At 37.4% G+C, this 27,944-nt stretch overlaps 2 protein-coding genes and 1 long non-coding RNA gene across 4 annotated transcripts; 2 read left to right on the top strand and 1 right to left on the bottom strand.

The window, feature by feature from the left end:
- The first annotated feature begins 11,535 nt into the window (after positions 1–11,535).
- On the top strand, positions 11,536–18,708 carry LOC126768060 (UDP-glycosyltransferase UGT5-like). 2 transcript variants are annotated; one of them, XM_050485944.1, is made up of 3 exons: positions 11,536–11,974; positions 17,175–17,434; positions 17,504–18,708. In XM_050485944.1, exons 1-3 carry the CDS (start codon positions 11,731–11,733, stop codon positions 18,560–18,562), a joined length of 1,563 nt encoding a protein of 520 aa, XP_050341901.1. In that variant the 5' UTR covers positions 11,536–11,730; the 3' UTR covers positions 18,563–18,708. The 2 variants fall into 2 exon arrangements, with proteins under 2 accessions (XP_050341901.1, XP_050341902.1); XM_050485945.1 differs by lacking the exon at positions 11,536–11,974 and adding an exon at positions 11,981–12,182.
- A 603-nt stretch (positions 18,709–19,311) lies between these two features.
- On the top strand, positions 19,312–24,160 carry LOC126768061 (UDP-glycosyltransferase UGT5-like). Its single transcript, XM_050485946.1, has 3 exons — positions 19,312–19,743; positions 21,465–21,724; positions 21,783–24,160. Exons 1-3 carry the CDS (start codon positions 19,503–19,505, stop codon positions 22,839–22,841), a joined length of 1,560 nt encoding a protein of 519 aa, XP_050341903.1. The 5' UTR covers positions 19,312–19,502; the 3' UTR covers positions 22,842–24,160.
- Positions 23,696–24,839, bottom strand: LOC126768082 (uncharacterized). The gene is made up of 2 exons (XR_007669204.1): positions 24,495–24,839; positions 23,696–23,860 (listed from the first exon to the last, which is right to left on the bottom strand). It is a non-coding gene; the product is annotated as an uncharacterized LOC126768082 (long non-coding RNA).
- Positions 24,840–27,944: the final 3,105 nt, after the last annotated feature.

The raw sequence follows: 27,944 nt of genomic DNA, 5'->3' as shown, positions 1-27,944 counted from the left end.
TGACCGATATTTTCACTAAAAAGTCCACTAAAAACACTGGCGCCTTTGGTGCTTAATTATAGTATTTTATACGTCTTCGGTTAATGGTGTCTGAACCAAACTGTTATACTCCATATCAACATGTTGCCAGAGTATATAAACGGCGCAGCAAAAAAACTGGCGCAATAGACAACAGGTCTGCCCGCATATAAGTCATGGCATTTAGGACTATGCCATCTACTTCGTTCGACATTGCATTCTATTCAGACTGTGCAAGCAGATGTGTTTTCAGCATAAGTGAGAAATTTTAGAGTATATGTAGTGTTTGGTGGCCTTTGTGTCCTCACACGCACATATGTCCGGCTCGTTATTATCGCCGCACCTTCGTCAACTCGAACATCAGTTTTAGCTTCATCGGTATTCAGACACTTTGAACGGGAAGCAGAAGAACCTTTGAGGCATTACAAAGTGGCAGTGATTTGTTGTCAGTGGCACAAACTGTAACTGAAGCGTTTTTAAGTAAGTAAGTTGGTAAGATTCACAAACCATTGTATAAACAAGCTTACAGAAGCAAATGTGAAAAATTGCCGTCGTGTGTATGCGTGTGTGTACCATATATTTGCAGATATGATATACATATACTGATCAGTGTGCACGTACTATCTATTAAGCAATGTGTATAGCTGCTGCTAAGCTCAGCCGTTAGATGATGAGAGAAACACTTGAAAGAAGAAAATATGGCTTATTACCTAATGCCATATTGACCTTCTTCCACATTTTGTATACCCGGAACACGTTATGTTAATTTTTCGCCAGTCACACCCAAAAGAAAACGTCAGAGACTCCGTAAAGTATATACATATATGTATAAATGGTCAGCGTCTGTCTGCCCATCTGTCAGTCAGGGGCTAATCTCAGTTTTTTAGATAACGATATGAAATTTCCAATCGTCCTTTTCTCACCAAGAAGCTGCTCATTTTCGAAATGGCCTATATCGGACTGCTATAGCATATAGCCGCTATACAAACTGTACGCCCGGAATTGACCAAAATTTTCGACAGATGCACAGTACCGGCACTCGAAGTGTAACCAACTTCAGACCGTTCGCGCAGCTGTCGCACTGGAATCAGCTGTTTATAGGTTTGCTAAATGATAGTTCGGAGTATTGTTCACAAGTGTACAAAAGCGTTTTGCCAAAAGTGAACGCAAAAAAAGTGATCAGCAATGGAATTCAGAAGTAATAGTGTGATTGCTTTATATTTAGCTCGAAAATCACAGCCAGCAATTGTTCGCGAGCTCAAACACCATAATGTGAATAAAGTTTTTATCGCACCATCACTTTATCGCACCATCACCATGGAGGTGGTCATCAAAAGACTGCAACGTCACGTGAGATGGTTCGGAAAGTGAAGAAGCGACTTGAGCGAAATTCACGACGAAGTGCCAATCAAATGGCTAAAGAACCGAAAATATTCGACTGCAGCATCCGACGTATATTGAAAAATGAGCCTAAGGTCAAGCCTTACAAGTTCCAAAAGACCCATGACCTCACACCGTAGCAGCAACAAGTAACACTTGAGAGAGCAATTGATTCGCTTGGCCGAAAGCGGTCAAATTCCGAACATATGTAGTGTTTTCTGACGAAAAAAATTTTCCAATTGAGCAATTTGTAAACTCTCAAAACGATAGGGTTTACTTGACCGACGTTCATACGAGAATCTAAGTCATCGGTTGGCCACCAGGAGGCAGCACCCGCCACAAATATTGTTTGGGCCGCTGTCACCGCAGATGGGCGCTCTCCAATTGTTTTCATCGAGCCTGGCGTCAAAGTAAATGCGACATATTATCGGGAAAGTATTCTGGAGGCTGCTTTGAAGCCGTGAGCAAACAAACATTTTGGTCGCAAACCATGCACGTTTCAACAAGACTCAGCACCGTCTCACAAAGCGCGAGTGAACCAAGAATGGCTGAAAAACAATGTTCCGAACTTCACACAATGGCTCTCGAATTCTCCAGATGCGAATCCAATGGATTATTCTCTCTGTGCCATTTTGGAGAGCAAGGTCCGAAGTAAAAAATACACCAGTCTCGAGATTCTGAAGAAAGCCATTGTCCGTGAGTAGGCCAAAATACCGGCAAGTCACATTCGGGCAGCTTGCGATTCGTTTTTTGACCGTCTCAAGACCATAGTTAAGGCGAAAGGTGGTGATATCGAGCAAAAGTGAATTGGTCCTGAATACATGATTATTTTCACACATTTTGTACTTTAAAATCAGTAAAAATAATTTTCGAAACCGAATTTATGTTAGTTACACTTCGAGTGCCGGACCCTGTAGAAGTACATCTATTGTAAGGAAATCCATCGATAGTTAACAACGGAAGAGAGCGCCATAAAACGTTGTTGTTCGAAATAATTTTATTGGAGAATTCAAGTAGATGTATTCAAAAATTTTAAAACCTCTTTATTCATTCTAGAGAATATTTCCGAACAGCAAACTATATATTACTAAAACATAATAATTTAAATGGCTTAAATTCGTTCGGAGCACACAGCTGCACTGCAACATTAGTAATTATGCGAGGAGAGAGAATTTGAGCAACATTCCCTTTGAGGCAACTTCTTCCTCCCAAATGTTATTATTACTGCTACTTTTTAAGCACAAACGCAGGCAACTTTTCTTCATTGCATTCGCAGCTTTCATTGTACTTGCCTTTTGCCGTTTGTGTTTAGCGCCAGCTTGCAACCAGGCGCACACATATGTACATACATAGCCACACCATGCCGCATATGTTGCAGGACCGCCTGTTGTTCGCTAACGCCATAGCATCAAGGCTGCCGCTATTGTTCGCCTCGACTGCCGCAACCAGCGCATTCGCCTGCGAAACAATTCTCACAATTCGCCATGTGATGTGTGTTCGGCGCGTAATATCTTTTGAAACATTCTCGTTCTGGTTGCTTGCAATTAAATAGAAATTGAATTCGCGGTAGCACCGCCGGCATTCCCTAGTACTGCTATGTTGCATGTGCGCGCTTGCCAAGTGGAAATTATGAATTGCATACCACCGCTGCTTATGTGAAATTTCGCTGGTTGCGCTCACAATTTGCTAAGTAACGCCAAACATTTTGCATATTATAAGAGCCACGAGCAGATAGTACTTCGTGTGTGCCAGCGTATGAGTGCTGCGGCGCTGTTATTATTTCGAAATTATTAGCTTGCTTGCGCTTAAAAAGAAATTCGCTTCAATTTTCTCTAAATGAGTTTGATTTCAACTTTTGATTGTTGCGTTGCGCTAATTGCTTTACTGCTTGCATACTGTTAACTCTTAGACTGTGTGATAGTAAGAAAATCACCGATTGATTGTGAAGCAATTACACTCGTGGCCACGCAAACCTTCCCACCCTACTTCTTTAAATTTTTTCTCCGACTTTTTCGTTCGATCGGATTTTCTTCAATTTTTGTTTTATTTTTATGTTTTTAGTAAGCATAAGTAAACTAAATTATATTAAACTTCGTGTTTTAATTAAAAAAAAATAAATTAAAATATCCGTTGAAAAAATGATATTTTTTATATTTTTAATTTAATTTCAATTATAGTTAAAAAATATAATTTTTTCAACTTAATTGAACTATAATTGAAATTAAATTAAAAATATAAAAAATATCACTTTTTCATCACTGACATGCGATGACATGCTTTTACATTTCGAGCTCATTTTGTAAAGCTCACTTATTTCTCAACTGATTTATCTATAGCTGAATGTGTTTCGCTTTTAATTTTTAATATTTTTGATTAATAACATGTCATTAACTTATTTCTAAATTCAAAATGTCTATACCGCAAAAAGTACCTCTATAAAATGTAGTCAAATATGCACAACACTTGAAAATTTTGAGTAGTAAGGTTTGCGTGGCCACGAGTGTAGTAGTCGAACAGCATCCTTCATCATTATGAAGTAACACGAGACCCTCTACTCTTTGTTGTGAGGAATTGGCCGAAGAAATAAGAGTTTTGACAATAATTTCTGTTTCTGAAGCCACTTTGACATGTAAATTTAAGCGGAAAAGCATAGCTTTTGTGGAAAACCGCCATTTTGCAAAAATCAGTATATTGACTAGTTCTTATGATTATTACCTGCTTTCGTCAATAAAAATAAAGCCTTCTTTTGGTTTATGCATCTCAGACAATTTTAAGCAGAAAAATTTTTCCAACGCCAGACACATAATTTCTGGAGACCTGAGATCGGGAACAAGAGTATTCAAAATGAGTCGCCAATTATTAAAGTACATTAAATTCAGTAAATGTAATTTTTGATTTAAAAGTAAAATGAATCTTGAAAAAACAAGTAAGGAAGGGCTAAGTTCGGGTGTCACCGAACATTTTATACTCTCGCATGATAAAGTGATAATCGAGATTTCATTATACGTCATTTACATATTTTTCAAATACCGTATTTTTGTAAAGTTTTATTCCGCTATCATCATTGGTTCCTAATGTATATACTCGTATTATACAGAAAAGGCATCAGATGGAATTCAAAATAGCGTTATATTGGAAGAAGGCGTGGTTGTGAACCGATTTCACCCATATTTCGTACATGACATCAGGGTGTTAAGAAAATATTATATACCGAATTTCATTGAAATCGGTCTAGTAGTTCCTGAGATGTGGTTTTTGGTCCATAAGTGGGCGAGGTCACGCCCATTTTCAATTTAAAAAAAAAGCGTGGGTGCAAAATTTAGTGTTTCTGACGTTTTTTGTTAGTTGGTTAATGCTCTTTTAGTGATTTTCAACATAACCTTTGTATGGGAGGTGGGCGAGGTTATTATCCGATTTCTTCCATTTTTGAACTGTATATGGAAATGCCTGAAGGAAACGACTCTATAGAACTTGGTTGACATAGCTATAGTAGTTTCCGAGATATGTACAAAAAACTTAGTAGGGGGCGGGGTCACACCCACTTTTCCAAACAAATTATGTCCAAATTTGCCCCTCCCTAATGCGATCCTTTGTGCCAAATTTCACTTTAATATCTTTATTTGTGGTTTAGTTATGACACTTTATAGGTTTTCGGTTTCCGCCATTTTGTGGGCGTGGCAGTGGGCCGATTTTGCCCATCTTCGAACTTAACCTTCTTATGGAGCCAAGAAATACGTGTACCAAGTTTCATCATGATATCTCAATTTTTACTCAAGTTACAGCTTGCACGGACGGACGGACAGACGGACAGACGGACGGACGGACGGACAGACAGACATCCGGATTTCGACTCTACTCGTCACCCTGATCACTTTGGTATATATAACCCTATATCTGACTCTTTTAGTTTTAGGACTTACAAACAACCGTTATGTGAACAAAACTATAATACTCTCCTTAGCAACATTGTTGCGAGAGTATAAAAATCACAAGATAAAGTTTTAAGTGTAACCTTTTACCGCTTTCAAAAATAGGCAGAAAATTGCCGAAAGGAACCAGAGCTTGGTGGCGATTGCAAAAGAGTTTAAATTACAAGCTGACTTACAAAGTAAACAGGACTTTATAAAAAACAGAATTTATTTTATTTAAAATAGATTCATTCTGCTTCAATACAGCTTTTTGCACGGTCCAAAAGCATGTCGAACTAGTGTTTAAGCTCGTTGGCCGATATGGCCGCCAGTATGCCGGTGCAAGCCTTTTGAATGGCCTCTACGTCTGCATAACGCTTCCTTTCATGGGCAAATGGATTTTTCCGAAAAGGAAGAAGTCATGCGGTGCCATATCAAGTGAATACGGGGAGTGATTAATGGTTAAAATGTGATTTTTGGTCAAATAATCGTGCACACACCTTTCGTAAGCCCAAATGTTCGGTCAGAATGCGATAAGTCGATGTTTTGGAGATGTTCGATTCCATTTCCATGAATTTCAGTGATGATTTCGGCTGATTTTTGATGAATTCACGCACAGTTTCGATGGAATTTCCGGTGATCACGGATTTTGATTGGCCCAGATGTTTATCGTCATTAATGTCCTCCTCATGTCCTCTTTGAAAACGTTGAAACCACTTGTGCACTCCGCTACGGGATAGACAATCATCGCCGTAAACTTGTTTCATCAATTGAAGCGTTTCGCTAAAAGTTTTACCAATTTTAAAACAAAATTTAATGTTGGCCCCGTTCGAAGCTCATTTTCGCACAGATAACACAAACATACTGACACTTAAAACGCAATAACTTCACTTCCAAACTATGAAATGTCATGAAATTCTCACTCGATAATCGAAAAGGATAGCAGATATCAACGACCAGTCGACATATAGATGGCATCAGCAGGGGGCGCTAGATTCAAAAAGTCCGGTTTACTTTGGAACCCACCTTGTACTTTCCATTTCATTCTAAGGTCTCATTATTATAAATCACATCAAATTGGGTACTATTTAGCCGAAGGGTTGCATATTTTATTTTTTAAACATAATAAAAAATATTTTATGAAAAAAAGAAATCTGATTATATATTTAAGGAGATTTCTTAATGGTCTGGTCACAGTAACTTACAGACATCGCAGTCATCACAGAAGTAATTAGAAGTCATTATCATCGAAGTTACATGTATATATATCTATATATATTTTCGTAATAAGCATGTTTCATTATCTTCATGGTTACTCTCTTTTCGTGCACCACTTTGTCTACTGCATAACAATCATTTCAAATTATTCGGGCAACTTTATTGAAATGTCTCGAAGTGCGTATGCACAAATAGATGAAAGCGCGTATTTTTTCGAAATGGCGACAATTCAATCGAATATACATATACACATTTTGAAATCCATCTATACATAAATATTTCATATTTTTCGCTGTTTCCGGTTCATAAAGAATTGAAATTGTATGCTGAAAGAAATAATAAATGAATAAAATTTTCTGCGGAAGCGACATTATGCACACTTCAACATATACTCGTATATGCAAATGTAAAATATATACATAAAAATATATATATATACATATATACGTGCTTATGCGTAAGGAACTTTTCTTTTGACAATTGTTTATTCTGTTTGTTGCTCGCGCCTTTTTCTTAGCACGAAGTTGAATGCACTCCCTCCTCCTTATTGCCTACACTTATTTGCTACTCATTTCCTCGCTTTTCAATTCATTTCCGAGCGCCGCTACACTTTCTACATTGAATTCGGTCCTTTGTTTATTTTCAATTTCAGCTACGTTTTTGAGAAATCGGAATAAAACGCCTAGAAATATGCTTTCGTCGTGTGCTTTTTGTTTTTTGCTTTTTTGTTCGCTTTCTGTGTCTTCGTACATATATAATATTTGGACTTTTATACAAATTTACTGATCAATTCTCAAACACGCTGAATAAACTTATTACTTAAATTTTTGCGATTTCGTGTCAACCTCCTTCGTCTCTTAAAAGCATTCAAATTCATCTTTCTTTCTTTTAATATGAATTCGCATATTTTGCATAAATTTTCATTCTTATTTGTATATTTTCAGACCGGTACTTAAAATGTGGTCATACTCGTTTATTATAATATAGTATATCATATGTAAAAAGCAAAACACACAAGGAAGGTTAAACGTCAATCACAACAGACAACCGAACGGTTTTCTACTCGACGTACACTTCTGCTCTCTGAGAGCACTCATCAGCACCTCGGTATAAGGCAACTGTGGGACGGCATTTCAAGCTCCTTACGTACAGCTGCAAACGAAACCATGGGTTTTCGGAAAAAGCAAAAGAATAGCTGGTAGGACAAGGAGTGCCGTGTCGCAGCGAAGAGAAAATAGGCTGCCTACCTCGCAACGTTACAATCGCACACAACACGTGCTGGATGGGTGTGGTGGCCCTCATCCGTGTGGCTTTAGACTGGGAAAATCTACATCTGACCAGATGTATACCGTGCGCCATATCTTGGAAAATACCCGTGAAAAGAGGATTGACACTCATCACCTCTTCGTCGATTTCAAAGCTGCTTTCGACAGCACGAAAAGGAGCCGCTTTTACGCCGCGATGTCTGAATTTGGTATTCCCGCAAAGCTAAAACGACTGTGTAAACTGACGTTAAGCAATACCAAATGGTCCGTTAGGATCGGGAAGAACCTCCCCGAGCCGTTCGATACCAAACAAGATTTCAGACAAGGTCACCCCTTTTCGCGTAACGTCTTCAAACTACTTTTAGAGAAAATAATTCGAGCTGCAGAACTAAACGGAGAAGGTATCATCTTCTATACGAGGGAACAGCTGCTGGCGTACGCCAATGATGTTGCTATCAGTACTGCTTTCTCCAGAATGTATAAGGAAGCAAAGCATATAGGTCTGGCAGTGAACGAGGGCAATACGAAATTATCTCCTGTCAGCAAACAAACAGTCGTCGCACTCGCGACTAGGCTCCCACGTTACTGTTGACAGTCATGACATCAAAGTTGTAGATAATTTCGTCTATCTTAAAACCAGCATCAACATCAACAACAACGTCAGCCTCGAAATCCAACTCAGGATATCTCTTGCCAACACGTGCTACTTCGGACTAAGTAGGTAATTGAGAAGTAAAGTCCTCTCTCGACGAGCAAAAACCAAACTCTATAAGTCACTCATTATTCTCGTCTTGCTATATAGTGCAGAGGCATGGATGAAGATAAAATCTGGTGAGTCGACGTTGCGAGTTTTCGACAAGAAAGTTCTGCGGAAGATTTATGGTCCTTTGCGCATTGGCCACGGCGAATACCACATTCGATGGAACGATGAGCTGTACGAGATATACGACGACATTGACATACTTAGTTCAGCGATTTAAAAGACAGCGGCTTCACTGGCTAGGTCATGTCGTCCGAATGGACGAAAATACTCCAGCTCTGAAAGTTTTCGACGCAGTGCCCGCCGGCGGAAGCAGAGGAAGAGGAGACCTCCTGTCTGTCCGTTGGAAAGACAAGGTGAAGAAGGACCCGGCTTCGCTTGGAATCTCCAATTGGCGCCTCATAGAGAAAGAAGAGACTCGGCTATAATCACGTAAGCGGTGTCTATGACAGTAAAGAAGAAGAAGTTGTATATAAAAATAATGGAATCAAAATTTAGATCAATTGAAATTATTTGCGTTGTGAAGCATTTTTCAAAATGTTCTAAACTCAACGGTATTACTTCCTCTAAATTCCTCTATTTCTTCAGGATTTCTTGAAGTGATAGAATCAACATCTGCACTCAGATTCCTTTGCTTTTTGATATAAATTACGCTTAGGAACTATGGTCCATGGTATCCTTAGATTTTTTATACCACCGCCCTATAATAATCCACGACTGATAGGTTCAGTTGTATAAAAGCATTTGCGTCAATTGATATACGAAGTTTACATGCACCTAAAAAACTAATCAGTAATTAACAAAGCGGTTTATCAACTTAGCACTGAGGTTACTTAGTTGATATATGTCCAAAAATAGGCGATAACCAAACTGCTATCAAAATCTCTATATATTTATAATAAAGACAATAAAAAATATAATGAAATAACCTTTCGTTAAATTTTTGGACAACAATGAAGGCAATAGTGGCCGAAATTTTTACTTTAATAAAAAAACCTGTTATCTCTAGTGCCTGCAATGAGTATAGAATATTTTGTCTCTTTCGAATACTTCGTAATTTCCAAATCTTAATATGGCCTTCTCCTACAACCACACGAATAAAAATATAACAAACAATGATATAATCCACAACATTAATTACAGAGTAAGACAAGTAAAAAATTGTAGACAATAACCTGTATTGAGTGACCGAAATATTAAAACTTGCTTACAATTATTAAAAATGTTAATAAATGAATCATAAATTGTTTTATTTCCGCGTTTCTTGATACTGATAACAAAGTGCTTAGGATTTTCAATAAATATATATTTTTACGGTCAGCATGATTTGGCAAAGATGTTGGTGTTGCTAATATCATACAATATTTGAGGTAGACTCTATATTCTCAGATTTATTAAAATACCTTTCTTTAGCATTTCGTACGCGAAGCACTACTCACTTAAGAGAGTTTTATCAAAATGTCCCCAGGTCAAGTACATATGCACTTATGCATATATATTAATGCCAGCATGCTTAAACGTACTTCATTATATGTACTAAGAGAAAAAAGGTACGCTCTTAAGCGCATAACGAGAGAGTCAGATTTGTTTGTGATCGTTTGCATCGCTCTCTTAACGAGATTATTGATAGTACGTTTTATTCTAGCGAGGTGTTGCTACAGGGTATAATAGTTTTATTCAGCTAAACTAACTAAAACTAATCGAGATGGATATGGTGTTATATATATGTATGTACTATATACATATATATGTATATATGTAGTATATACATAAATGATCAGGATGACGAGACCAGTTGAACTCCGAGTGACTGTCTCATGACCGAAAATTGTCAAAATTGTACTAAAACCATTCAGGTCCACAGATACCAGACACCGAAAAAGTGCATCAAAGTTTCAATTGCGAACTTTTAATCGAAAAGATTGGTAAGTGTGTGAGATAAAGTTAAAAATGGGATGATTCGGTCAATAATTTCCTTACCTCTCATATACCGAATTAATGAATAGATTTTCAAACTTCCGGTTGACTTTATACCGCATACACATGCATACCGACAAATATGTGAGTTATTTTAATAAAATTGAAGAAGTGTATTTTTCTAATAACGATACATCTTTGTGCATAAAATGAATGAAATCGGGTGAAGACTTGCGCTAGACCCTGTATAACTTCCAAACTTTATACACCTAAAGGTATTAAGCTGACTTTGACTTTGGCAAGTTGCAAAAGTATGAAATGTTCGGCTACTCCCAAAGTTGGCCTTTTCTTACTTGTCTTACTTGCTTTATTTTCAAAAAAATAAAGGTAGAAAGAACTCATGAATAATGACCTTGCCTGTATGTGCCCGTATATAATACGGTGCTCTGCTATATAAAGAAGATTCATATTTTTATCATGCGAAACGAGTTTGAAACCAAGAAAAATCAAGACGTTTTATGAATCGTTTGGGCGCTTTGGGTTGAAAATACTTTGATATGGAATATTTACTGCAGACTATTTGATTTGCCAATACTCAAAACAGTTTTAAAACAATTCAGACTTAAGTAAAAAATCGCGACTGTCATCGCAATCGATAAATGTTAGAAGTACTTGCCCACATACGTGTTGGTGCCGCCGATTACATCATATCACATTTTATGGCCTTTAGAATAATTACTCGAGTATAATTACTGGTTATATTACTAGCATCATTAATATTTTCTACTCTTTGGCGCTCCGCTCCGCTCACAATCAGTTGTTGGTTCTCTCTATCGTAGTCGAGTTTACAGTAAACAATGCGTAAGAGCAGGAAGAGTATAGCTACATTCAACACACATATATTTGTATGTTTGTATATTTTCTCAAGTATACGTTCTGTTTGTACAGAGTACTTACAAATATACAATCAGCTGTGAATTCAGCACTAATCTATTCCTATACAATATGCAAATATATGTATGTACCGAAATATATAAAAGAATATTTTTTTTGGATAATGGGCAGTCAGTCAGTTCTCTTAAAACGAGCAACATTCGCTAAGGTTACTCAAATTTTGCAGTGATCGTCGCAGTAGTTTATTGTAGTTTTTAAGTCCGTGATACTGCGAGAATATCAGAACATTTATTCTAATTAAGTAACACTAAACAGTTTGCATAAATTCCACTTTGTTAATATTGTGCTTTAGTGAGTGTCAAATAAATAAATGCACTTTCCTAGTGTAATTTTTATGGCCACAGCTTTGCTGTGTGCCGCCAATGTGCAGGCTTACCGCTACTTGGCCATTATGCCTACCGGCGCCAGATCACATCACATCGTCGGCTCAGCGCTAATGAAGGAGTTGGCACGTAGAGGTCACCAAGTGACTGTCATTTCACCATTTCCACTAAAGAAGCCGATGGAGAATTATATTGACATCGAAATACCCACTATTAAGGCAGTCATGGACAGTGAGTGCTGTGAATAATACAAGTAGAACTTATGCTTCAGTTAGTACCGCCGTGTTGCTCTTCCGTAGTGACAACGTTGCATAGAATTTAGTTATTCTCTTTTCATCACATTAAGCAATGTTGCCGTTGATGGTGTTGCATACAGCTAGCCTTTCAGCGATAATTTTTCGTAATGTAAAACATCAAAAGCATAATCCAATTATTAAAGGTTATTCACCTGTTTATAAATAATTGTAATTTATATTTAGTTTAAAAGTATTTCAAATATGTTAAAGTTTAAATCTTAATTCCTACAAAATATCGAGTCTGACCACACTGTGTTATAAACGAGCGATCAGCTAACTTATTTCTACGAGAAAAGTCCAATTTGCATTAATATCCGCGTTACGGACGGTAGAATCGTAGAATGACAACATTACTCAAATGTTATCACAAGAAAAAATAACAACGACGTCGTCACTGAGAACATGAGTGTTATTTGGTATAACATAAAAATTAAAACTGTTGTGTAATTCAACAAAACATATTTGCTATTTTTTATAAACTGTTTTTGTTTTTAATGCACAAATGACAAATTCATTATGATAACCGTTGTGCATGCATGAACACGTATAAGCACATAAGCGTAGACGTAGAATGGTACTTATCTCGATTATCTATTAACGTATCGTATTCGATTATGTGTACGTATGTAAGTGCATACGCATTTATTTAAAGTGCGGGTGTATTTTATAGTTATTTGTATTTAAAAAATATTTAAATATCAACAATGACAAATTATCAGTGACTTTGCAAAAATTTCATAACGCTGTTTAGCACTCAAGCAACACATAACACAGAGAAATAATTTTCATGGCATTTAAGTATGCCAAGTTGATTGGACTACGGTCATTACTTTGGTTTGGCGATGTAAACTCAACCAAAAAATCTAAATTTATGACACACATATGTATGTACATATGTATATGGTAGTACGAAAAAATTCAAGCAGAGAACCAAGGTCTAGAACAAATTCATTCATATTCAGCGCTTTAACACTATACATATTTTTGAGAAAACTTGTGCACTTAATTTCGTTGAAATATCACATACTTGTACTCTTATGTTGGCCAACATGAACGGTTTAAATGGAGGTGAAAAATTTAAAATAACTTTATCGAGTATGTAGAAGTTAGATGAAGCATTCACAAGATTTTATCGATTTTTAGCACAAGGACACACTGTTATTAGAATTTTTCTGTCTCTGAACTTCATTAACTAATCATTAACTCAGTAATTAGCCGCTACATGCGATAACAAGTAAACTGAAAGTTCGAAAATCTTTGTATTGCATTAATTAGTATTTAGGGCTACACTATTATAAGGAAAATATTCTCTCTGAATTTTACAAACTTATTGCAGGCTTTTATCAATAGTTTTGGTAAAAAATTTGCTGTAAGCACTTAGCTCCACATGTTTGGTATCTAGAGGAGAGACAATTTATGGGAAGTACATGAAATCGTTGTCCGATTTCTCTCATTTTCACAACCTAACATAAGAATGCTGGCGTAATAGTATTACTCACCTCATTTATATACCTACCAATCAGCTCGAGTGTAAGCTTTAAAGAATCTGAAGTATATCTTTGAAGTAAATATTGGTATATGTAGTGGGTTATTGCTCGTTTAATAGTATCCACCATATTCACTGATCTCAACTCCTGAACTTATGAATATTTGGTATCAAAGTACATCATAGTAAGCGAAATATTTACGCTTAATTTAATTGATTTGCAGACCGACAAGCCTAAAGAACGAAATTCAAAACAAAACAAGTAAGGAAGGGCTAAGTTCGGGTGTCACCGAACATTTTATACTCTCGCATGGTAAAGTGATAATCGAGATTTCATAATACGTCATTTACATATTTTTCAAATACCGTATTTTTGTAAAGTTTTATTCCGCTATCATCATTGGTTCCTAATGTATATACTCGTATTATACAGAAAAGGCATCAGATGGAATTCAAAATAGCGTTATATTGGAAGAAGGCGTGGTTGTGAACCGATTTCACCCATATTTCGTACATGTCATCAGGGTGTTAAGAAAATATTATATACCGAATTTCATTGAAATCGGTCTAGTAGCTCCTGAGATATGGTTCTTGGTCCATAAGTGGGCGGCGCCACGCCCATTTTCAATTTTTAAAAAAAGCCTGAGTGCAGCTTCCTTCTGCCATTTCTTCCGTAAAATTTAGTGTTTCTGACGTTTTTTGTTAGTCGGTTAACGCACTTTTAGTGATTTTGAACATAACCTTTGTATGGGAGGTGGGCGTGGTTATTATCCGATTTCTTCCATTTTTGAACTGTCTATGGAAATACCTGAAGAAAACGACTCTGTAGACTTTGGTTGACATAGCTATAGTAGTTTCCGAGATATGTACAAAAAACTTAGTAGGGGGCGGGGCCACGCCCACTTTTCCAAAAAAAATTACGTCCAAATATGCCCCTCCCTAATGCGATCCTTTGTGCCAAATTTCACTTCAATATCTTTATTTATGGCTTAGTTATGACACTTTATAGGTTTTCGGTTTCCGCCATTTTGTGGGCGTGGCAGTTGGCCGATTTTGCCCATCTTCGAACTTAACCTTCTTATGGAGCCAAGAAATACGTGTACCAAGTTTCATCATGATATCTCAATTTTTACTCAAGTTACAGCTTGCACGGACGGACGGACGGACAGACGGACGGACGGACAGACAGACATCCGGATTTCAACTCTACTCATCACCCTGATCACTTTGGTATATAAAACCCTATATCTGACTCTTTTAGTTTTAGGACTTACAAACAACCGTTATGTGAACAAAACTATAATACTCTCCTTAGCAACATTGTTGCGAGAGTATAAAAATAACAACGACGCGTCGTTGTCACTGAGAACTTGAGTGTTATTTGGTATAACATACAAATTAAAACTATTGTGTAATTCAACAAAACATATTTGCTATTTTTTATAAACTATTTTCGTTTTTAATGCACAAATGACAAATTCATTATGATAACAGTTGTGCATGCATGAACACGTATAAGCACATAAGCGTAGACGTAGAATGGTACTAATCTCGGTTATCTAGTAACGTATCGTATTCGATTATGTGTACATACGTATGTAAGTGCATACGCATTTGTTTAAAGTGCAGGTGTATTTTATAGCTATTTGTATTTAAAAAATATTGAAATATCAACAATGACAAATTATCAGTGACTTTGCAAAAACTTCATAACGCTGTTTAGCACTCAAGCAACACATAACACAGAGAAATAATTTTCATGGCATTTTAGTATGCCAAGTTGATTGGACTACGGTCATTACTTTGGTTTGGCGATGTAAACTCAACCAAAAAATCTAAATTTATGACACACATATGTATGTACATATGTATATGGTAGTACGAAAAAATTCAAGCAGAGAACCAAGGTCTAGAACAAATTCATTCATATTCAGCGCTTAACCTTCTTCTTCTTTTTAATTGGCGTAGATACCGCTTTCGCGATTATAGCCGAGTTAACAACAGCACGCCAGTCGTTTCTTCTTTTCGCTACGTGGCGCCAATTGGATATTCCAAGCGAAGTCAGGTCCTTCTCCACTTGGTCCTTCCAACGGAGTGGAGGTCTTCCTCTTCCTCTGCTTCCCCCGGCGGGTACTGCGTCGAATACTTTCAGAGCTGGAGTGTTTTCATCCATCCGGACAACATGACCTAGCCAGCGTAGCCGCTGTCTTTTAATTCGCTTAACTATGTCAATGTCGTCGTATATCTCGTACAGCTCATCGTTCCATCGAATGCGATATTCGCCGTGGCCAATGCGCGAAGGACCATAAATCTTTCGTAGAATTTTTCTCTCGAAAACTCGTAACGTCGACTCAACGGTTGTTGTCATCGCCCAAGCCTCTGCACCATACAGCAGGACGGGAATTATGAGCGACTTATAGAGTTTGGCTTTTGTTCGTCGAGAGAGGACTTTACTTTTCAATTGCCTACTCAGTCCGAAGTAGCACCCGTTGGCAAGATCCTGCGTTGGATTTCCAGGCTGACATTGTTGGTGATGTTAATGCTGGTTCCAAATAGACGAAATTATCTACAGGTAACTTCAAAGTTATGACTATCAACAGTGACGAGAGAGCCAAGTTGCGAGTGCGACGACTGTTTGCTTGATGACAGGAGATATTTCGTTTTGCCCTCGTTCCCTGCCAGACCCATTTTCTGTGCTTCCTTGTCCAGCCTGGAGAAAGCAGAACTAACGGCGCGGATGTTGAGGCCGATGATATCAATATCATCGGCATACGCCAGCAGCTGTACACTCTTATAGAAGATGGTACCTTTTCTATTTAGTTCTGCAGCTCGAACTAGTTTCTCCAGAAGCAGGTTGAAGAAGTCGCACCACTGTTGTTTCTCAGGCGTTAACGTGACACTCTTTTTCAAAAAAATTTAGTGATTTTGCAACCAATTGTGCTTTCAATTTTCTTAAGCCCGAATGATATTTCGCCACAAACAATTATCACCGAAGACCCTCTGCCACAATCTAAATGTTTCGGCACGAGAATGTTGATTCCGCACACGAAATTTATCGGAACTTCTATATTGAATAATTTTACTCACCGTGAAAATCGCCGAATGCACTTTATGTACTTCAGAGAGACAGGCGTATACTAATCGCTAATGACAGAGTGACCAACCAAGAAAAGAAGTATTTCGACGAATGGGTTTTCACGCGAAATTTAAATTAAAAAGTCTTGCTATTTTTTGCCCTTAGAGGGAAAGCCGCATATTACGTAACATACTATATAACTAAGTAAATGATCGTATGCAATGCACGCCATTTATTCAATGATACGTATGTTGAGAGTTGCGAATCAAGCATATAACTGTCATGCACATCAGAAATCGAGAATACTTATTAAAATTAGATTAGCAAAGCTCTTTGATCAACATTTATGATTAACGAGGTATTATAATAATTGCTTGTATGGCAATTAAGTAGGAACTTTCGTAATTGCTTTCATAAGCAATTTTTTTTGAGAAACTAATATTGTACTAATAAATATGACATACATATATAACTAAAAATTTTTTCTTATTAAGACGTTATCAAAAGGTAGAAGCATTGCTTACTTCTAAACAAATATTTTTCTTTACATATATTTTCATTTATTTTTCGTAGACACCGCATCTGCTCTTCTGAAAACTACTGAGAAAACTGTTGTGGAAAATGTGCGAGATTTTTATGAAATGGGTCTTAATATGACCCGCATATTCTTAGAGGAGAACAATGTTAAAGCGCTTCTTGCTAGTAATCAAACCTTCGATGCGATTATATGTGAAATTTTTCTCTCTGAAGCGCTTTATGGACTAAGTGAACATTACAATGTTCCACTAATAGGTCTAGGCACCTTCGGCGCCCATGCCTGGAACACAGATATGGTAGATATTATAACTGGTATAACTACTATGACAATAATTAAATTTTTACTGTTCTTTCTAACATAACAGGTCGGCTCACCCAGCCCACCTTCGTATGTGGCAAACTCTCTGCTGCCGTTCAATGAGCGCATGACACTGTGGCAACGTGTGGGTAACTTTGCATTTGGCATTTTCGAACGTCTGTTGCTCGATCTATACTATTTGCCGAAACAAGCAGCAATATATAAGCAATACTTTCCTAACAACAAACGTGATATGTACGAGGTGCGTCGCAACGCTGCCTTAGTGCTGCTCAATCAGCATGTCTCGCTGAGTTTCTCACGTCCTTACGTCCATAATCAGATCGAAGTTGGTGGCATGCACATTAATCGAAAACGCTCACCACTACCAGCCGATTTGGAACGATTCATCAATGAATCGAAACATGGAGTCATCTATTTCTCAATGGGTTCCAATGTGCGTAGCAAATTTTTGCCTGCGGATAAACGTAAGGCAATACTTGACACATTCCGTGGATTGAAACAGCGTGTTCTTTGGAAATTCGAGGATCCAAACCTCGAAGGTAAACCGGATAATGTTTATATTAGTGAATGGTTTCCACAGGACGACATTTTGGCACATCCGAATGTAAAATTCTTCATTACGCATGGCGGTTTACTCAGTACCACTGAGTCCATTTATCATGGCAAGCCTTTTATTGGCATACCGATTTTTGGCGATCAGTTCCTCAATATGAATCGTGCCGAAACTGGCGGCTATGGTATAGGTGTGGATTACAATGGTTTCACGAAAGAGAAATTCCAGTCGGCCATTGAGCGTATGTTGAATGATGAGAGCTATACGAAACGTGTAGCGGATATATCAGCGAAATATCGCGATCAGCCAACGAACCCCTTGGACTTGGCGGTCTATTGGGTAGAATATGTGGTGAGGCATAAGGGTGCAAGGCATTTACACTGCGCCGGACAAGATTTGAACTTCATACAATATCATAGTATTGATAGCATGTTGATCATATTTGGTGGTTTGACTTTCGTGCTGCTGCTGATCTTGCTGCTGATACGTTCTGTATGGGGTTGGCTACAATTTGCGCTTGTGCGTAAGGATATCAAAAAGAAAACGCACTAAAATGTGAGAATTAATTTAAAATGTTTCAAAGATTGTAATAGTGAAAACGTGTTTTATTTAATGCTTATTTTATTGAAATTGTCTGTTCATAATTATTAAGCTAACTTTAGTGATAATAACTTAACGTAATGAATCAAAGCAAAATACTGATGATTTTTATTTTGTTCTAAGTTGTTGTAATACATATAATTGATGTGCTCTGGTTGTTTTCAGTTGTTTGTCAGATAGTTGAAATCAATCAAAGCGATGATAATGATTCCGCTTGATACTGGCTTTCGATTTACGGATTTAGAGTTAAGTTAAAATGAGACACGTTGCGCCTATTGTGTCGTTTGTGTAGTTCACGTTGAACTCTTTCATCGTCATGTCACGCAATGGTTTGGTTGTCATAAAATCTCGTGCTACGTTTTTGATTTTTGCAAGCTCTAGCAGTTTCTCACCTGTCCACTCGGACATATTAATTATCTCAATACTAGTATTTATTTAGCAAAACACAAGTGTTCGTTAACGGGCTTTAATTAATTTTATAAGCAGATCTGTTATCATTAAGAGAGTGTGCCTTGTGTCATGCTAATTTGCATAATAATAATACTTAATTATGAAGTAAGTTCGCTGTGGCACATGCTATCAATGCAACTAGTTGCCTTTAGCGCGTTTCAGATGCAGAGGCTGTAAAAGAGCAGAGGAGAGCATAAGTGCGCTTTGAATATCGGTCAATCATCATTTAAATAAATAACGGCACATCTGTATTGTCATTGCTCAGTCAATTCCTATTCTTACAAAGCACAACACTAAATAAATATTGCAAGAGGTCGTGAGTGAATTGTTGGGTTTAGTTATAAGAAAGTCTGAAAAGAATTGTTATTGCTTAACGATTAAATAGTTTTCATACATTCACTTTGTTAATGGTGTGTTTATATTGTGAGAGCAAAATAAATAAATGCATTTCCTAAGTGTCATTTTAATCGCCCCAGCTCTGCTTTGTGCTTACAATGTGCAGGCCTACCGCTTCTTGGGCGTTCTTCATAGCCGGATAAAATCACATAATATCGTAGGCACAGCGCTGCTGAAGGAGTTAGCGCGTAGGGGTCATCATGTCACTGTCATATCGCCATTTCCACTAAAAAAACCAATGGATAATTATGTTGACATAGAAACATATCAACCGACACCAATCGACTGTGAGTTTTGTGTTTATAAATAAATATGTACTGATTTGCCCGTACACTAGTATACCAGTGACTGTGCAATATTTTCAATTTTACTTATCCACTACGCGTTTCAATAGTATACATATATAGAAAAGGGTATGAAGTTATAACGGCTAACCACCGTCTGGAAAGGTACACGGTGTAGCTGCAGGAATTTTTTAAAGCACACTTAGATTCAAAAGAGTGAACAACAATAGCTCAGAAAACAAACAGGGTTTGTCCAGAAAGTAATAGAAGTGATTTCCTTCCGCCGCGACTGTACTTCGGAGCGTGCGCGCACCGACTTCATTCAGTAGTGGGCGTTTGTAGCTAACAAACGGTGGTACCAGGCCATTTTGGAGGGCCGGGAAGATGTCGCTGATGAAGACCAAGACTTCGACTCTCAAAGCTATTCCGGAGAATGCCTTTCGTGACGCCTTCAATGCTTGGAAATCGCACTGACAGCGCTGCATCGACGCAGAAGGAGCCTATTTTGAAAGTTTTCAAAGAATTGTAACGATTGGTTCAATAAACTTTTTTAAATCGACTCAGTCCTAATACTTTCTGGTGAAACCCTGTAAATGCAATATTTACAGCTAATGTTCGGCTGAAATACTACCTGACCAAGAAAACATTATGTTGTTAAACTAAGGGAAGTATGTATATGTAGCGCTGCGGGTAAAGACACACTGAAGTTCTCAAGTGTTTCGATTGCTATCCTTTGAATCAAGATCACTGTATCGCGGAACCTTCTCCCGACAATTCCTTCACTGCTCACATACCTGCGAGAAATTTGTAAGCAGTAAGCTTTTTCACGGATGGGTCGAAGTTAAATCGCCGAAAACCATAGAGCAGATGAGCTTGCTAGGAAGGACACCATTTCTTAAAATAAGGCGATCGGAAGCGAGTCGCTTTACCGATGTCTTCTTGTGCTCTGGCATTGAACCCATAAACCTCCAGGCAGATCAGCAAGCATTAGGCAACAGCCAGAACTTATGTGCTGCAGGAACCTTCTGTCCAGAGTGAACGGTAAAGGTCCGTAAACTTCTTGCTCTTAGAAAAGTCAATATCGCCGCACATCTTTGGCGAACTTAACGCTGTGGTTGCGGTTGATATTAACTACCTTAATAAATTGGTGGTAAGCTCAAAACGCTTCGACGATCTACGAGGATCTGGGGATCCAACTTAGAAATCTTATGAGTAAGAAAATGTCAAAATCAGATCCATCGAATGAATTAACCCTCCGACTTAACTTAACCTAGATAAATAGGTAAATAGGCTGATAGTCGTGAGACCGCCAATAATCTTACTTGGACTGCTAAAGACGCTTGTTCATGGTAATGGAAAAAAAAGTATAACCTAATCTAACATCTAATTGATTAGTAATTGCATGGTCACTTTCAGAATGTTATATCATGCAATATGTTGACTATCTAAGCAGCTAATTATGATAAGTGAAGTAGGAATATTCCAACAAGTAAAATGTATCTAAGTATCCGATGATATTGGGGTTACCTTCGTTTGGTAAAAATGCGAAAGTGTATATTTTTAATTGTTCCCAATTATCAGGCACTTGAGTTATACTTGTATATAGACACATAATGTATGATTTAGCAAAAAATATTAGTCAAAGAAAATAGATCTAATTCACTTTTTAAACACTCTTATTCAAATATGTGTACCTACATTTAATTATTTTATCAATGTAACAGCGGCGGGAGGCCACGTTTTGCAATCTCGTGCGAGCAGTAGAGCAGAAAGTGTATTGATTTTCCAAGCAATGGGGCTTAATATGACGCGCACATTCCTAGAAGAAAGCAATCTTAAAGCACTACTTGCTGGTAATCAGACCTTCGATGCTGTTATTTGTGAAGTTTTTCTCGCTGAGGCGCTCTATGGACTAAGTGAACATTACAATGCGCCACTAATAGGTCTAGGCACCTTCGGCGCATATCCCTGGAATACGGATATGGTAGATATACAAAACGGATTATCAACTTTTAAATGTTTACTTTTTTCTAATATAACAGGTCGGCTCACCCAGCCCACCTTCGTATGTGGCAAGCGCATTTCTGTCATTCAATGAACGCATGACACTGTGGCAACGTGTGTGCAACTTTGCATTTGGCATGTTTGAACGCTTGTCGCTCGATCTCTATTATTTGCCAAAACAAGCAGCTATATATAAGGAATACTTTCCTAACAACAAACGTGATATGTACGAGGTGCGTCGCAGTGCTGCCTTAGTGCTACTCAATCAGCATGTCTCGCTGAGTTTCTCACGTCCTTACGTCCATAATCAGATCGAAGTTGGTGGCATGCACATTAATCGAAAACGCTCCCCACTACCAGCCGATTTGGAACGATTCATCAATGAATCGGAACATGGAGTCATCTATTTCTCAATGGGGTCTTATTTGCGTAGCGAGTTTTTGTCTTTGGATAAACGTAAGGCAATACTTGAAACATTCCGTGGCTTGAAACAGCGTGTTCTTTGGAAATTCGAAAATCCAAAACTCGAAGGTAAACCGGATAATGTTTATATTAGTGAATGGTTTCCACAGGACGACATTTTGGCACATCCGAATGTAAAATTCTTCATTACGCATGGCGGTTTACTCAGTACCACTGAGTCCATTTATCATGGCAAGCCTTTTATTGGCATACCGATCTTCGCCGATCAGTTCCTCAATATGAATCGCGCCGTAACTGGCGGCTATGGTATACGTGTAGATTACGATGGTTTTACGAAAGAGACATTCCAGTCGGCCATTGAGCGCATGTTGAATGATGAGAGCTATACGAAACGTGTAGCGGATATATCAGCGCAATATCGCGATCAGCCAACGAACCCATTGGACTTGGCGGTCTATTGGGTAGAATATGTGGTGAGGCATAAGGGTGCAAGGCATTTACACTGCGCCGGACAAGATTTGAACTTCATACAATATCATAGTATTGATAGCATGTTGATCATATTTGGTGGTTTGTCTTTCGTGCTGCTGCTGATCTTACTGCTGATACGTTCTGTATGGGATTGGTTACAATTTGTGCTTGCGCGAAAGGATATAAGGAAGAAGACTCTCTAAATTATTATTATTATTTTATTGACATTCTAAATTTTTACAGTATTAGCGACTAAGGCCGTCAGCTTCTTAACATAGACTCTCTAAAATGTGAGAATTACTTTAAGTTATTTGTTGTTAATGTTTATGCATTTGATAATAAAATATTTAGTAATAAGAAATAAGTAAAAATATTTGTCTAAGTAGTTGGAAAGTTCAAAGCATATTGATGGATGATATTGCTTCACCTAGTCACTCATCATTTTAGAAGAAGCAAGTTAATGGCATACTCCAAAAAATTTTTGAAGTACCATAAATCGACTTGCTGAATGGAATGCATATAAAAGGTTTATTTTCTCTTATATTAAATACTTTATATGAATTAATATATTTTTGTGCGCACATTTTCATACCTACGAGTAACCGTAACGAGCACTCGAGAACAGAGCTGACTGTCATAATAATAACTTTCTGTTAAAACATATATTTTTGTTTCAAATTTCAAATTGTATAATCCTGTTTATTTAGTGCGCAAAGTTTTTCCACCAACTGACAACCAAAGCCATGCTGCATAATCATCAATCAGGCCAACCTGTGTGCCTTGCTTCCGCCGTCATATTTCATTCGAATTCAAAGCGCAATGAGTCTACCGAACAGCACGGCTACGGGCAGAGGAATTTGGCTACGAGCATTACCAAATATCAAAAGTCTGGCCACAGTTGATGCTGAATGACCCCGGAAAGAGTCAGTGAAGCGTTTGATTCGTATTGACAGCATAATATTTCGAGCGGCGATTGTGCGGCGCTATCGCTCTAATAAAAATGTATTAAAGCATTGATTTTTATTACACCCACAGGCATTTGCTATTTGCATTCGCCTTAGTTGCTATTGTTGTTCCAGCAATTGTTCATCTCATCCACTTCAAGGCCAGAGTACTTTTCTAAATAATATTTGCATATAAATTCAAGCTCGGTTCTTTGCATTGCTTTATGGTGGAATGGATCGTGTGCCCGTGTGTCCGTGTGTGTTTTTGATTATAAAATCTGAAAATCAATATTAAAAGTGTAGTTTCCTTTAAATTATTGCACGCATGAGTGAAATGAAATTATTAGAAACCATGGGTGTGTAAAAAAAACTATTTTTAATTTGAAATAAATATATGTATAAAAAATTGTTTAATTATATAACGTAATGTTGTTGTGCTCTCAGCCGCTATTTATGAAGCCGCTTAAGTTCGGCAAAAGTATGACTTAAGAAAATTTTGTAACAGATGTCCGAGATGTGTATATTTATGTGTATTTTAGGAAAGAGGTTACCAAAATAGAAGAAATACTATTTTTCTATCTCCCTCTTTTTCTGTTAAAAAATAATGAAATTGCAACGACTTTTTGGTATTTTCGTTTACACTAAATTTTACCTAAAATGTAATAGAGTATAGTTCGGGACGTTATAAAAATTGGATATCAGTTAAAGCCTGGCAACGATTGTTATTGATGGCCTTTTTATTAACCTGCATCTAGCATATCATTAATATGCTCAGCGTAGTAACTTGTGTGGCCTCATTCGAATAAAAGTTCGCCTTACGTCAGCATGAATAAAAGTTGAAATTACCACAAGTTCCATAAAAAATTAACCGAGAAAAATAAGATCATTTAATATATACATACATATGCTTACAATATGCGGCTCCGCAAGTCGACCCTTGAGGCATGTTGTGACCAATCGGTGTCTTATCAATGCTAATCAAATGGTTTTATGGACACTGCTTAGCTTGGAAACAGCATTGATAATTAGCGACGATATTTATAAACACAAATTGAGTTATCATGATTATACATATATCGCCGAAGAAGGAAAGACTTAAAGTTCCACTTTAAATCAAAATGCATTGCTTCAATCAAAGGCAATGCAAATCACTTATATATTATATACATTGTATGTGAGTACATATTAGACGTTATAAGTGTACACATTCATTGCTAGTGCTTGCATATCGTGCTATTGACTAAAGTTTTATTGCATTTGTAAACAATACGAGTAAATAAATTACTGAATGCATGAGTAATATGTCTGGCAAAGACATACATATGTACAGCTGTAATATTTGCGTACATATACGAGTGCTATTGAAGCTATTTATAAATAGCGGCTCAAAAAAAGCGAAAAGTCAAACAAAATGCGTTACAGTCAAACCTGGGTAAATGAAAACTGGATAAGTGAGAAAACTCTATAAATGAGAGTAATAGCCAATACCCGTCATATTAAGCTCCAAAACCTATTTTAGCGAGAAACGGAAACCTCTGTAAGAGAGACTAATTTTCCCTCACGGACCTCCGTAAGTGAGACTGCTATCGTACGTACTTACATATCTATACCACTATAAGCGACAGTCGAGCTTTAATTATTTATGTATATTATTTAGAAGGAACTATAGCTACAATCAAAATACATACATACATAAAAGATACACACATACAGTAACAAATGACAAAACAAATTTCAAATTTAACATCTATTTTATGACCATTGTTATACCCTGAACAGGGTATATTAAGTTTGTCACTAAGTTTGCTACACCCAGAAGGAAGTGTCGGAGACCCTATAAAGTATATATATAAAAAATCAGTATGTCGAGCTGAGCCGATTTAGCCATGTCCTGTCTGTCCGTCTGTCTGTATATATACGAACTAGTCCCTCAGTTTTTAAGATATCGTTTTGAAATTTTGCAAACGTCATTTTCTCCTCAAGAAGCTACTCATTTGTCGGAACTGCCGATTTCGGACCACTATAACATATAGCTGCCATACAAGCCGAACGATCGGAATCAAAAGCTTGTATGGAAAACTTTCACATTTGACAATGTATCTTCACAAATTTGGCACAAGTTATTTCCTAAGACAACAATGTAATATCCGGAAAAATTGTTCAGATCGGATTACTATACCATATAGCTGCCATACAAACTGAACACATACTTACTAAAGGAAATGAACCTGTGAAGGGTATATTAGTTTCGGTGCACGTTTTTTCTTGTTTTTGTATTGTTTTCATGTCAATATTGTGCCTTTTCTGTTGCGAGGATTAAATAAAGTGTTCATTTTGTTGCACTCGGGTTAGTGAGAAACCTTTAGTTATAAGCGAGAATGAAATTGTGCTCCCTTGAACTCTCACTTATCCAGGTTTGACTGTATATGCACAAATGCACATTTGTACATACATATGAATATCTAGTAATTGCAAGTTGTTCACTTGAAATTAATCAGAGAGTTCACTTTGAAAGTGAAGTAAGTGCATATGCAAGGATTTATAAAAATTTCTCGATAGGGCAAAACTTAGTAAGACTTTTTAATTTAAATTTCTTGTTCCAGGTTGGTACGACTGTCATTAGCGTTTAGTAAACGATTGTCTTTCTGAATTACATAAAGGGCATTCGGCGATTTTCACGATGAGTGAGATCATTCAACAAAGGAATTCCAATAAATTTTGTGTGCGGAATCGAATTTTTAGTGCGAAATGTTCAGCATTTTCCAAAAGGCCTTCGGTGATAATTGTTTGTCTTGAGCAAGTGTTTTTGATTGGTACATATGTTATTCAAAGAAGGTCGAGAATGCGTTGACGACGAACCACGCCCAGGACGGCCATCAACATCAACTGATGATCAACACGCCAATAAATTAAGGAATTGGTACATGAGAATCGACGATTAATACTCAGAGATCTTACTGGCATCGTTGGAATATGGGAAGGATCAATGAAAAGCATTTAAAATTACAAAGATTCTTTGGGCCTAAGAAGAGTGAAAGCACAATTGGTTCCAGAATCACACACTTTTTTCGCAAAACAGCGCCGCTTTAACGTCTGAGAAATAATATTTTCCGTCTTCTAGAAATGTATTATCACTGGCAATGAGTCTTGGATCACGACTCGAAAACAGACGATCAATCGGCGGAAAAACGTGGTAAAGGTGAGCCGAAGCCGAAAAAAGCACGTCGAAGTAGGTTCGGAAATGCTGACTTCATATGGAACGGAGTTTTAGTTATAGTATTATCTGCATTTGAGGTATTTAAGGATACTGAATAAAATATTGACACTGAAGTCAACTGACAGAGATTCTGAATAAACTGCGCTCATACCGGAGAACTATGCTTCCAGACCGATTTCATAAATATTTGCAACATCACGATTTCCGTCTAAGACACTCAAGAAATATCTGAGATATGTGAAATAGTGAAATTTTTATGAATGAAGTGATAGTTTCCCCTCAGTGTAATTTAAACAAAATGCTGACTAATGCTAACAACCAAATTACTTCATTTGAACTATTGCGAAATAAGCACCAAATACCGATCCGGTACGTGCCAATAAGCACACTTTGGCGATTGCCACTGAAATTTATTGTTTGAACACAGTGTGAGTAAAATTGATCAGGAAACACACAAGAATTTAATATAAAACGGAGGAGGAATTAGCAAAGTGGAGAAAAAAGATCAACGAATAGTGTTGGTAAGTGACGCAAAATCGGTAATAAGGCATTGCATACAGCAAATTGGCAAGTAGCAAAGACGAATAGTGTAAAAACAAATAAAAAATTGTTGAAACTCACACACACACAGTTACAAACACATAGAAGCGCAATAAGAGCTCGCGAATAACACGGTGATAATTCATTTTTATTAGAGTCAACATGACAGAAACAACGACAGCAAACAACACGAGCAACAATGCAACATGTCGCTAAATAAGGAAGGTAAAACCGCAAAAGTGTAGTCGCCGCGTTGACAACAACAGCGCGCCAGTGACGTTGCATGCTACGCCATAAAGCAGCAACGATAAATGATGACACAAGGAAAGTTGTAGTGCAAGAGGAAGCCAACAATGTCAATGTTGTCAGCGGTGACTACCTGCTAGTGTTGTTGGCATTGTTGTCGGCGTGCAAATAGCAGTGACATGACCTCCAGGCGATTGCAAGTGTTAGGAAAGTGTCGCAGGAAGTTGAGCAACTCATCATGCATGTATTGTTGCCTTGCACTTGAAGATTTGATGTACCCTTTGCGCATGTTGAAATCGCGAATATCGACAGGCGAACCGACACAATGTGAATAACGACATTTATGTTATTGCGCATTG

This window comes from Bactrocera neohumeralis, chromosome 2 (assembly GCF_024586455.1).
Source record: "Bactrocera neohumeralis isolate Rockhampton chromosome 2, APGP_CSIRO_Bneo_wtdbg2-racon-allhic-juicebox.fasta_v2, whole genome shotgun sequence".
In the NCBI taxonomy this organism is placed as follows: Eukaryota; Metazoa; Arthropoda; class Insecta; order Diptera; family Tephritidae; genus Bactrocera; species Bactrocera neohumeralis.
Note: the sequence above shows the minus strand (reverse complement) of the source record. Positions and strands in the feature narration are given on the sequence as shown.